Source organism: Bubalus bubalis, chromosome 11 (assembly GCF_019923935.1).
Source record: "Bubalus bubalis isolate 160015118507 breed Murrah chromosome 11, NDDB_SH_1, whole genome shotgun sequence".
NCBI lineage: Eukaryota > Metazoa > Chordata > Mammalia > Artiodactyla > Bovidae > Bubalus > Bubalus bubalis.
Genome location: NC_059167.1, coordinates 47349703 through 47363549, shown reverse-complemented (window position 1 = coordinate 47363549; position 13847 = coordinate 47349703). Strand labels below are relative to the sequence as shown.

General features: G+C 35.5%; 1 protein-coding gene across 3 annotated transcripts in view; it reads right to left on the bottom strand.

Moving 5' to 3' along the window:
- Window positions 1-13847, bottom strand: part of UNC13C (unc-13 homolog C) — an 855380-nt gene that overhangs the window by 327380 nt on the left and 514153 nt on the right. For all 3 annotated transcript variants that reach the window (XM_044925029.2, XM_044925027.2, XM_044925028.2), the window contains 3 exons: window positions 9179-9348; window positions 6366-6481; window positions 4107-4270 (listed from right to left, as the gene is read on the bottom strand). In XM_044925029.2, coding sequence (XP_044780964.2) covers window positions 4107-4270; window positions 6366-6481; window positions 9179-9348 — 450 coding nt within the window. The remainder of the gene's footprint in view (window positions 1-4106; window positions 4271-6365; window positions 6482-9178; window positions 9349-13847) is intronic.

Sequence of the window (13847 nt, the reverse complement as noted above, 5' to 3'; positions counted from 1 at the left end):
ATCATCTGAACAGACCAATCATTAAAAATAAAATAGAATCCGTAAAAACAAAAAAACTTTCTACAAACAAAAGTCCAGGACCAGATGGCTTATGAGAATTCTACCAAGCATACAAAGAACTTATACTGATCCTTCTAAACCTCTTACAAAATGTTGAAAAGAAGGGAATACTCTCAAAGAATCCTATGAAGCCCCCCATCATGCTGATCCCAAAACCAGACAAAGATACCACCAGAAAATAAAATTCCAGGCCAATATCTCTGATGACTATATACATGAAAATTGTCAAAAACAAAAACAAAAACAAATCAGCAAACCAAATTCAACACACAAAAAAGATCATACACCATGACTATCCCAGGTTCACAAGAATGAGTCAACATGTACACATCAATGTAATATATCACATTAAAAAGCAAAAGTCAAAACCCACATGATCATCTCAATAGATACAGAAAGAAAAAGTGACAAAATTCAGCATCCATTCATGATAAAAACTCTTACCAAAGTGGGTGTAGAGGGAACATATCTCAACATAATAAAAGCCATTTATGACAAACCCACAGCCAATATAACACTCAATAGTGAAAAGTTGAAAACCTTCATGCTAAAATCTGGAACAGGCCAAGGATACCCACACTCACCTCTTCTATTCAACATAATATTGAAAGCCCTAGTCACAGAAATCAGACAAGAAACATAAATAAAATGTAACCAGGTTGCAAGGGAAGAGGTAAAATTGTCACTATATTCAGATAACATGATACTATATACAGAAAATCCAAGGACTGCACACAACAACTACCAGATCTAATAAATGAATTCCACAGAGTAGTACTACACAAGATAAACATTCAGAAATCAGTTGCATTTCTTTACACTAACAAGGAAATATGAGAAAGGGAATGTAAAAAAAATCCCTTTGAAAATTGCACCCAAAAATAAAATACCTAGGAATAAACATGACCATGGAGGTGAAAGACTTATAAGCTGAGAACATTAAAACATTATTAAAGAGGGAAAAAAAGAGGATTCAAAGAAATGGAAATATATCCCTTGATCTTGGATTGAAAGAATTAATACTGTTAAAATGGCAATACCACCCAAAGCAATCTACAGATTAATGCCATCACTATCAAAATACCCATGATATTTTTCACAGAACTGGAATAAATTACTCAAAAATGTATACGGAAGTATAAGAGACCCAGAATTTCCAAAGCAGTCCTAATTAAAAAAAAAAAAAAGGAGGCATAACTCTTCTAGACTTCAGACAGTGCTACTAAGCCACAGTAATCAAATCAAAACAGTTTGGTATTAGTACAAAAACAGACATCAGGATCAATGGGGAGAAAGCCCAGAAATAAATAAACACACACATATGTTCAATTTACTTTCAACAAAGGACGAAAAAATATAAAATGGGAAAAAGACAGTCTCTACATCAAGTGGTGCTGGGGAAGTTGAACAGCTGCATGTAAATCAATGAAGTTAGAACACACCCTCACACCATGCTCAAAAATAAACTCAAAATGGCTTATAGGCAAACAGAAGACATGACACCAAAAAACTCCTAGAGGAGAGCACATGCAAAACATTCTCTGAGATAAACTGTACCATGTTTTATTGGGTCAGTCTCCCAAGGCAATAGCAATAAAAACAAAAATAAATGAATGGGACCTAATTAAACTTACAAGCTTTCATGCAGGAAAGGAGATCATACAAAAACATGAAAAGACAACCTACGGAATGGAAGAAAATATTTGCAAATGATGCAAGCAACAAGGGCTTAATCTACAAAATATACAACTGATACTGTACATAGCTCATACAACATAACAACAAAAAAGAAAACCCAATGGAAAAATGGGCAAAAGACCTTAATAGACATTTCTCCAAAGAAGACATACAAATAGCTATTAGGCACATGAAAAGATGCTCAAAATTACTAATTATTAGAGAAATGAAAATCAAAACTACAATGAAGTACCATTTCACACCATTCAGAATAGCCAGCAGTAAGATTTACAGATAACAAATGTTGGAGACAGCATGGAGAAAAGGGAACCCGCCTACACTGTTGGTGGGCATATAAGTTGGTACAGTCACTATAAGAAACAGTATAGAGGTTCTTCAGAAAATTAAAGTTATAAGTTACCATATGATCCAGCAGTTCTACACCCAGGCATATACCCAGACAAAACTACAATGCACAAAGGATCCCTATGTTTATAGCAGTAATATTTACAATAGCTAAGACATGAAAACAACTGAAATGTCCATCAACAGAAGAATGGATAAAGAATATGTGGTACATATATACAATGGAATACTAAAAAAGAATGAAATAATGCCATATGCAGCAACACGGATGCAACTAGAGATGATCATCCTAAGTGAAGTCACAAAGAAAAAGACAAATACCATATGATATCACTTATATTTTGAGTCTAAAATATGGCACAAATGAACCTATCTACCAAACAGAAACACATTCTCATAGAGAACAGACTTGTAATTACCAAAGGAGGGAGGGAGAGGGATGAACTGGGAATTTGGGTTAGTAGAAATAAACTATTATAGTTAGAATGGATAAACAACAAGGTCCTACTGTGTAGCACAGGGAACTATATCCAATCTTTTTGGATAAACCGTACTGGAAAGTAATATTTTTAAAATGTTTACATGTGTATTATTGACTGGATGAAAAAAAAAAAACTTTGCCAGAGAGTAAAAATTAGCATAACATTGTAAATCAACTATACTTCAAATAAAAGAAAAAAAGAATTGAGTTCCCTATCACTGCAGGTGAGCAAACAAAGAAATGATGACAACCAGTAAGGGATGCAAAAAGAGTTTCCTGATTCAGAGAGAGATTCAACCGGTTGACCCCTAAGTACTTTTCATGCCTAAAAATCTATAAGCTTTTGAAATTTAGCACTAGGACATTCTGTAAACTGAAAAAGCATACACTATCAGAAAGTTTTAAAAAATCATTCTTATATGATGGTCTAAAAATATGACTGTTCATTAAATTCTATGAGCAATAAACCTTGAAGATTTAATATGAAAGAACAGTCCTTTTATATATGTATGTGTGTATACAGACATATACATATACATACAGACTTATGCTCATGCTAAGTCACTTCAGTCATGTCTGACTCTTTGCGACCCAGTGGATTGAGCCCACCCAGGCCCTCTGTCCACAGAATTCTCCAGGCAAGAATACTGAAGCGGTTTCTGTGCCTTCCTCCAGGGGATCTTCCCGACCCAGGAAATGAACCCATGTCTCCTGTGACTCCTGCATTACGGGATATTTACCGAAGCCCTATGTATACATACATACATATATATATATATATATAAATAGTTTACATATTATATATGGTTTATATCTGAACAAAATGCACTTATAAACTCAGACTAGGTTTCAAAAGATTAACTCTAGACAAGCAATAATTCAATTTTGTTACTGAAACTCCTTAAAGGGTGTGTGTCTGTATGGATCACTTTTAAAGGGACGTATTTACTGTAGTGTTTGGGTTAACAAAATTAGCAGAAACAAAATAAATATAGGGAAGAAGGATACAGTCTAAAGTTAGGGTTAAGACACCATAATGACTCTAGAAGTGTTTGTGATGTTAAACAGCTTTGTAACTTCGGACAACACATTTTAATCATCAGGCTCTAGTTTTCTCAAATATCAAATAAGGCTATGGTTCTCAAACTTTAGAGTACATGAGAACCACTTGGTGGGCATATTAAAATCTTCAGAGTTTCTGATTCAGAAGATATGAAGTAGGGTAGAAAATTTACATTTCTAAGTTCCCAGATGCTGCTAATTTAGTCAAGGAACAGCACATGGGATGCTGCTAATTTAGTCAAGGAACAGCACATGGAAATGGAATAAGAATTGAGAAGATGATGGTAGTTACCAATCCTTAATACTTCATAGCTGCAACAGAGAGGGTAGCCAGCATCTAATAAACTACATCCAAACTGTAATTATCTATAAAATTAAAAATTCATTTGATCTGAAGAAAGAGTTCCCCTTTGGATTTCAACAGAGATTTTTGAACATGCAAAGATTCTGTAGTACTTACGTCATAGCTTGATAAATGGATTCAATCCCATAACGCATGGCAAATTCATCGACTATTTCTTGAGAGGCGTCATCAAAGAAAACTTTCCAGGCTTCATCCCCTTTGACCTCTGGGATTTTCACTCCACCATTAGCTTTCACTTCAGTCAAGTAATGGAACAAATTCTAAAAGTAAGTGTTTTTCAAATGTTCAGTTTCCTCAAACTAGGCCTGACATATTTAACTGTAACTTTCAGTAAATTATACTTATATTGTAATTGCATCTAATGTTTCATCAGAATCTATAAACAATAGCAATATCTCAAATTTTCATTTTACTGAATCTCATTTTAATGCAAATTCTGATTTTATTTCTGTCTAGGTCTATACAGAATCAATGATTTAAATGTTTCAGATATAGTGTATCATTTTAGAAGGAAGTAAATGGTTTTGCCAGTAAATATTTCTACATGCTAGCACAGATTTTGCATTCATGGGCTCTGAATAAATTAAAAAGCTCTGGATGAATAATGTGTTTTGACTATGTTAATACAAAATCTAGATATGCAAATAAAACTAAAGCACTTCGGCTGCAAAATGGTACAAGTCATGACAATGAATTCAGGCTGAAAATAAATATTTTTACAATTTTGTAATGAAAAAAAATTACTACATACAATTCCTTTTTGCTTCTAAGAAGTTTAGAAACTGCTGCAGCATGGGTTATTTAAGGACCCTTTCTGAACTGGATTTCAGTTCTTTTGGGTTCTTGGACCCACAGAAAAGACTCTGAAAAGCAAAGCATGATGCTATTCCTGTCATTCCAAATCTCTGCCCACATTTTATGGCCAGAGTTGGCTCCCTATCCTGCCAGTTCAAGAGATTTATTGCTATTGGTCTAAAAACGGAACCACTTTTCCTTTTTTTTATAATTTTATTTTTAATTAAAGGATGTTTACTTTACAATATCATGTTGGTTTCTGTCATACATCAAATGAATCAGCCATAGGTATACAAATGTCCCCTCCCTCTTGAGCTTCCCTCCACCGCCCACCCCATCCCACTCCCCTAGGTTGTCACAGAGCACTGCATTTGGTGAACGACCTTCCTTAATGGATTATCACTGGTTAGTCTGTACTCAGGAGATTAAGTCTTGGTTCTATCTCTAATTACTGTGGAATGTGTAAATGACTTAAAAACTGTTCCTTGTTTCCTTCTTTAGTGAAAGGGAGATGCAAATAATTACATATATATTTTCATAGATATACTTAGGAAAAATCATGTGCAAACAGCAATGATTCTCCCAGCTATCTGTTTCTTAGGAAGGCACTTTGTCTGTACCTCTTTGAACAGGGGGAAAGGTATAGTCCTCAGCTTCACCACATATTTTTTGATACATGGGATGTGTTGCTTGCATCATGGAAAAGCTCCGGTGACATGTCAAACTAAGCTTTCAGTTGCAAAGCATCCAGTAGAAGCCCAAGATTACTTGTCTGTGCATGGACACTGAGGCACAAAAGGGAAGTAGCGCGTCTGCCCTTTTGATTCAGTCTGAGTGGTCTCTACTTTCTAAGCCAACCAAGCTCCTCTTTTTGCGTAGTATATTCTCTACTATTCATGGGTGCAAACCTACATTCTGATACTTGCTACCCAGATATGTTTGTGGAAAGGGTAGTTAGAATGGTGGAGGGTTCAGTATGTATAAAGTCCTCTGTTATACTCAGAAAAAGAGAGACAAATTTACTGCTAATTACATTGGCTTCCCAAAGACATTTCTACAACATCAGATTTTTCATATTTAATAGACAATAGTCCTAATTAAATCTTCAACAAAACCTGAGCACTAACTCAGAGTTCTCAAAAATTAGCATGATTTGGATCTTCTCCTCCATTATTAAAGTAGTGATACTATAGATTTAATGTTTCCACAATATCATGACTTATTTCTTCATTGAATGCTTTCTAACCAACTTCTTCCTCCCTGGAAGGATGGTAATTTGCTCTAGTTGTTCATTATCATCTCATTGCCTTGTTTATTAAAACTTGCCTCAGATGCTTGTTCTAAACCTCAGTCTAAGACAACCAGCCCTCTCCTCAGGGGGCAATATAAAGCCTATGTGATACCCTAACACATCACTTGCTGTTGTAAAGAATAAGAACTTAAGGGACAATTTCACAAACCTAATTCAATTCTACTTTTAAAACAAATATTTTGTTGCATTATCTCTAATCAATGCAATTTTTTCTAGGTCTTATTATTAATATAATTCAAGTTACTTACCTCATGTAGACATGTATATTGTATATGATATGGAGCAACTTTCTCCTCTCCTTTTATTTCCACATTAATTTTCAGTCGAATGGCCCCAGACACAGCTGATTTATCTGTCCGTTTCTCTGATAAAGCAGAAAGTAATTGGTCAGTAACTTTTGACAATATCATTTTTCTTATACAAGATCTCAAAAGCTTAAAAAAAGGCTTATATTGCTAAAAGTAATTTTTTAAGATCAGGCTTGATTAACAATAATGATTCTGCTAAATACAATTTAAAGTAATGCACCTATATGTCATTGAGATTGTCAAAATGTGATATCAAATAAAAAAGCTTAATCAGATGATTCTACCATTCTGATACAAATTTCCATGTACTAGATCAGTTAAGATGATAAAAATTAATTATTTGGGCAATTAAAAGCAAAATAACTAAAAGATAAAATTAATCAGGAGAGTACTTTATCAAAAAGTCCCATTCTTTCTGTCCTTGAAAAAGATGAGTCAAAGCTCTAACAAAAACATCCGTTAATAGTTTTCTGTCAGTGATTCATGAAGACCTATGGTCTACAACCTGTGTTTACCTATGAGTGTTAGATTCTTTCTTTGTTTGAATGGAGTCAATATGTAGTCAATTCAAATAACGTGTGTGTAATATATGTGTATATATGCATCTAATATGAACTTAGGGATAGCTTTGGGAGAAAGATAAACATAGCCACAAAATTTCTAGGGTGAATGTAGGTAGGAGACCTATGACTGATACCTGCTTCCCTGATGAAACGCATAAAGAAGGAAACTGATCCATCTGAAAAACCAAGGATGAAAAGGGAGAGCCACACCAAGTCAGCGGTGAAGACTTCTTTAATTGCCCCTCTTTCTAAGCATTACTATATTTCTAGCCAAATAAGATACAGTTAAATCATGAAGTCTCCTTTCCTCTTGTGGAATGTCTGCTGATTTTTCATGGTTAACAGTTAATAGTCACTGTTGCTGCGAGTCTTCTCTTAATGCTGGGCTTATGAGAGTTTCTCCTACTGGCTAGGAGAGAGTTGATTCTCAACAAATGCTTAAGTTGTCTGCTGCAGCCGAGAGAAAGTCAGGTCTTCAGATCTCTTTGTCACAGACCTTTCCCCAGGATCACAGGGAACATTTTAAGTACCATCATCACAATGGATTCATGGGACACAGGCTCTGCTTGGATACCCAGAACTTTTGGCTAACTCCTTCTCTGCATGGTGAAATGAATTCTGAGTGTTGAGGAAGGAGTAACACTGTACAAATAATGAAAATAAGTTCCTAATGGGGATTGAACCCATTGTGGATTTTATACAAAGCTAAAACCTGTTTTACCTCTAAAGGTTAAACATCAGTAATGACTGCACAAAAGTGTGAATTGAGGATGAGCAGGCATAGGCATCCATGGTGGGCTGCACTGTATTTTTCTCTCCATACACTGAAGGACAGTTTCTGCAATAGAGCTGGGTGGCTGATTTTATTAGAAGCATACTCAAATTCTTTTGCAAACTGACTATACCCTTGTACATTTTGTCAAAAGAATAATTTGAGGAATGTCTCTTCTGAATTATAACTCAATTCAACCACATGCTAATTTATCACAGGAAAACAAAAGTGCATGTATAGTCAATTAAATTGCTCTTTAATTAAAACACAACTGGTGAGAATTGTGCAGAGTTAATTGTCTGAAATTTACCCTTTCCTAACATCTCTGTTTTCCTGTATAAAGTTATTTAATAGTATAAACAAGATACAGGAGGATTATCATTATAAGTGAAGCAAAAACTCTATGCCAATAATGGAGAAGCATTAGTTTTAAGAGAGATTTCTTCAAAATAAAATATTTTTGATAATGAGTTTTTAGTCTAGCTTGAATCATTTGTGTTCAGTTATATATCTCTCCTTAACTCAGATGGCCATTAATTCTGTAACCTCATTCCTTTACTTTGCAAAATGCTGTATTACTTGAAGTACGCAGGTTCTAAAAAGTGAAAAGCACTCCTTAATTTGCTGAACTAAGTAGGTATCCTAAAATCAAACATTTCATAATCCTGGAAGTATGTAAACTTTTCTTAGATTCACCACCATATCTTAAAAATGTAATTAAAACATTTCCAATAATATGATAAGTATATTTTTAGATTATGTCCTTTACAGAAAATGAGGTGATCCATATCTTTTTACTGTTATTTAAGTCAGCACTAGGGATTCTAGGTTATTATTCAATTGTGAGAAAAGTCAAATTAAAACTTATCTTTATTTAATTCTGGGTACAATAATAAAATTCCATTTTAAAATTATACCAATTAAACATTCTCATATCTTCATCATCAGAACAAGCATATGGGTAACCAGCTTTGCATTACTAAAGCCTACGCTTATATCATCTTTGAAAGATATCTAAAATATACTTTTGTTTATTGCCAAAATTCATTAAGGGACTAAAAGGAAATAAATAAGTCAGACATTATTAAGTCACAGGTTGTTTGTTTTCTATACATTTGGCAAAGTTTTTTGAAGCTATACTTTATGAATTAAAAATTCAGAATGGAATAATATTTTTCTAAAAGACACCCATTTGACTCCTTGAAAGAATTTTTTCATCTCAAATTTGCCAGTATCTTTCAATAATATTGAGTTTAAATAATTATCACCTTATTTCCTAATGAAACTTACCTGCCTAAAGGCCAAGTAAATGTTCTAGAAAAACATTAGTTACTTTTACCAATATGGGAATATAATACCTGTCACAGATATTCTGGTATTTTATTTAACATGTTTCAAGTAGACATAAAGATAGCCACCTAAATTGTACCAGACATCCATTTCTCCACTCAGGGTCCTCACTTCTACAATTGTTTGTCCCAGAAAATCATCTGACTCCTTTTTGAAATGTTGCTTCACTCTGGATTTGATGTCATCATCTTCATCCCACACTCTGACTTTGATTCGATCTGTGGAGTTATGGCACTCACTGAAAACAGATGTGGACAAGTTAATAACCATTGCTAACTTCTCTAAATGTCATTTGATGTTAGCAATTTGTTTTAAATCTTATCTAATCCAGAAAGGCATACCACATTGCATAGAAAATAAGATTTCCCATGGACCATTCCATCTATGGGATGTTGCAGGTATCAGAGATATTGAAAAAACAGCTGCAATTGTTAAGTAATGTTGATAAGAGAAAATCCTGCCCCATTCCATGCCTTTTAACTGAAATACATATAACTGGATATGGGTCAGAAATCTGGGGTGCTTCGTCTATGATATATTTCCTATTTGCAACAGTTATCTATGGCAACATGTCCATGCTCAGAAAATTATGTATCATGACTGAAAGTGAAGTCACTCAGTCATGTCAGTCTCTCTGCGACCCCATGGACTGTAGCCTATCAGGCTCCTCCATCCATGGGATTTTCCAGGCAAGAGTACTGGAGTGGGTTGCCATTTCCTTCGCAGGGGATCTTTCCGACCCAGGGATCAAACCTAGGTTTCCCGCATTGCAGGTAGATGCTTTTACCCTCTGAACCACCAGGGAAGCCATGTATCATAAAGCTAATTTAATTGCAATGGGTGTTGAGAAAGTGGACATTACATAGTCTGCCTAATAAGTTAAAAATCTCAGTTAAGCATATAAGACATTGTTAAATCAAGTCATGACCTATGGATGCCCAACATCTCTAAAAATTCTCCTTCTATTTTGGCTATATTTCTCCTTATGTTCCTCATCTTCTCAAAACTTAAGCTTGATAAATCCCATTCTTAGATTCCTTTGTAGTTATGGTCCAGATGTTTAACCTGCATTCAATCAATACCTGAACTCAAATTGAGGAAAGTGAGGCAGTGGTTGTATTGTGTGGTGCTTAATTCTTTTGGCAACAGGGGTGGTGGTCTTTAGCAGTTTGTCATCGAGTCTCTGGTATTCAGTACTGAGGGACAAATAATTGATCAATAGTGGCAAGTGTGTGTGTGTGTGTGTTTTGCAAAGAAGCCTCATGATATAATTGGACATTGCTTTTGCACAGTTGATTTAGAGGCTGGCCTCTGGCCTCTCTAAAAATTCGTGAGCAATCTGAGTCTATGAAATAATTTTTTTTTCTGCATAATCTAGAGTGGGCTCTGTTGGCTGCAATGAACAATAATGATTAATGTAATAGCTTTTAAAGAGAGAATAGAGCTACAATAATAGAACTTAAAATGTGGAATTGACTTTGTGGAGGAGATGATGAGGGCAAGCATTAATTACCTCAGGCTTCAAAGCCACTGAATTTTGGAGTGCAATAGCGAAACAGCTGGTCAAACTGTTGCTTGCTATACTTTGGAATCATGGCCACATACCAACTCAAGCTTTTTTATTAGTGTGAATGGCATGAGTAAAATTCAGAATATTGGAATATGCTCATTAAGTCTCGCTGCTTTCAAAAATGTACTGTGGTAGATAGAGATGCACTCAAACTATAGCTTGACTGCTCTAAGCAGAGATGCAAGGGAACACAGCTATTCCAAAAGAGGTCACTCTGCTTGTGTCCCACACAACTGAGAATATCACAATTTGGAACTACACAGGGTTGAGGACTGCCAGCTGCTTCTGTATACAAAATGTATGCATACAAGCAGAGGTTTCTGAGTGGAACTTCAAAAATAGATAAAACTGTTACCCCAGGATATTTCAAACACCTTTCTTTAGGAAGTCTCTAAGTGACAATGAAAGGGAACTTAATGGCAAAGATCAGATTAATGGTGCTGCACCCTGGCATACAGTGTTATAGGGGTAGAGGCAGCAGCCATTAGGTTAAGAGAAAGGAATTGGTCAGAACAAAGGAGCCAGTGATAATGAGGTAAATTTTCCAGGGGTATGTGGTTACTTAAAAATTGTCTTGAAGCTCACCTCCTGGAAGTCTGATAAAACTTCCTGGGTATGGTATTTTTAAATGTGCCCCGGGGTTGCTACAGGCTTTATTTAAAGTAATTTCTGGGTCCTTGAACTCACAGCAGTAGAAAGTGGACTCCACGTACAACCTCTTCCCAGCTACTGCTACTGCTGCTGCTAAGTCACTTCAGTCGTGTCCGACTCTGTGCGACCCCATAGACGGCAGCCCACCAAGCTCCCCCGTCCCTGGGATTCTCCAAGCAAGAGCACTGGAGTGGGTTGCCATTTCCTTCTCCAATGCATGAAAGTGAAAAGTGAAAGTGAAGTCGCTCAGTCGTATCCGACTCTTAGCGACCCCATGGATTGCAGCCTACCAGGCTCCTCCGTCCATGGGATTTTCCAGGCAAGAGTACTGGAGCGGGGTGCCAGCTAGGAAGACCATAAACCTGGATTTCCTAGGATGGTCCCAATTTATGGTTTCGTAGATACACAATGCCTTTTAATTCTTTTTAGAGCCCTCTTTCATTTACTTTCATTTTATACAGCTTCTGTGTAGAATGCAGGCATTGGCCCATTGGTCAAGCAAGGCCCCCCCAGATGTAGAACCAAGGACTTGGAGAAAATATATAAAAGAAATTCACCAAGAAGTGCTAAGGCCTGCCAGATTGGCTAGCCAAGTAACGACTTCTGTTGCTAGTATCAGAAGTCCTGAATAACCTGCTAAGCAAGACTCTATATTTGCTATGTACCACTGACAGTCATATGCTTCCCTTGTTCCCTGTTACTGAATGAGACTTTTGTTTTTTAGGATAAGCTGCTTTTATCCTAATTTCTTTTCTCTTTACACTAATATACTGGGGATGTTTGAAGAAGATGATTTATCTTTAATTTATAGACTTAGGAATGACAAAGAACCAAACCTGGAGGTGATCAAGAGATTACCCGAAGATCCTAGACTTCATACTTAACCCAGTAACTGGATATAATTTGGGGACCACCTACCTTGGAAGACAGAGGATGGGTTCATTATGTTTAAAGTACATACAGAGATGGAAATTCCACGAATAAATATTGAATGCTCAAAGAGGTGGAAGGTGACAGATACCATAAGTTCATTCAGCCAATAATTTTTCAAGCGCTCCTTGCCTTTCCTACTTCTGTGCAATATCCTAGTCTCCCTTGAAACTAGAGATGACCACTTGACATCGTTCTACAATGAGATATAAGCAAAAGTCTTCTGGCTCTGGCTCTTCTATTTTCTTCTTTTATTCCTCTGGAACATGGATGTAGAATATCTTCCACAGAAGATGATAAAATGAGGAACATAGATTAAGCTTTTCACTTTGAAGGGATAACAGAGTTACCACTGTTGTTCGGTTGCTCATTTGTGTCTGACTCTTTGCGACCCCATGGACTGTAGCCCACCAGGCTCCTCTGTCCATGAGATATCTCAGGCAATGCTGGAGAGGATTGCTATTTCCTTCTCCATACTAGCCCTCAAATGCCTGGAATTCTTGTTGAATGAAATCTCTTTTTGACTAAGCTACAATCATGGCTTAATAAGAAGTGTAATAAAATTCTAACTGAATCAGTGGGAAAATAATTTAAAAATCTACCAAGTTCATTTTGTTTGATTATATACAAAATGGTTTAAAATGTTTAATTTGTTAACTCTTACTATTTTTATACTTGCTGTGTTTTATGTCATTCCTTAACTATTTAGCATGTGTTTCACAAACTTTGACTTTTATGAAAATACAAAGGTTTATTATTTAGATGGGAAACTGTATGCTCATTTAGGAAAATCTGACAGAAAGATATTTTACACACAAGAGAAAAATCTATCACACATAACTCCCATGAAATCTTACTCTATTAGATCATTTCCACCTTGATTAATTAGCTGACAAAGATTCCTGTTTTAGTTCAACAGCTTGTGATTTGCCTTTCCTATAAGAGGAGAATAAGATATTTTGCTGCATACTCTTGGTAAATAAAGTAAGCAGTGTTAGGACAATTTTCATTGTACTTTTTTCTTAACTAAAAACAATGTGCATCTTAAAGAGTAGTTAATATGCCCAATTTTATGTTTTTTCATTATTAAAGACAGGAATGGCTTTGTTTCCATGGGAATAAGTTATTTTATTCATTCCCAAGTTAAAGCAAAGCATTTCACTCTTTGGAACTCAGGATTATTACGTGTGTTTATGTTCTGTTTTGTCTTTCTGTTTTCAATTTGCAGGTACCCTAATTTCTGCACAGCCAATCACTATTTGGCCAATATTCTTTTGGCAGCCATCCAAAAGGCTAATTTCTTTATAATTACTTATACCAAATTTTCAAATGGTCTCACTGCATTTTTTTTTTTTTTTAGATTTAGTTTCCTGGATATAGCCCAAATACATAGCTCCTATAATTAAGGCAAAATAAAGACAAAAAGCAAATAAAAAAACCAAACAAAAATAAAACCCAAACCCAAGTTATCGAAGTTCAACCTATTCTGAGAAGGACTATTTAGCCTAAAGAGATGCTCATCAATTTCATAAAGCCTGATTTCAATAGAACAACAATCTCTTGCTGAAACAGTCATCCTCTGATGA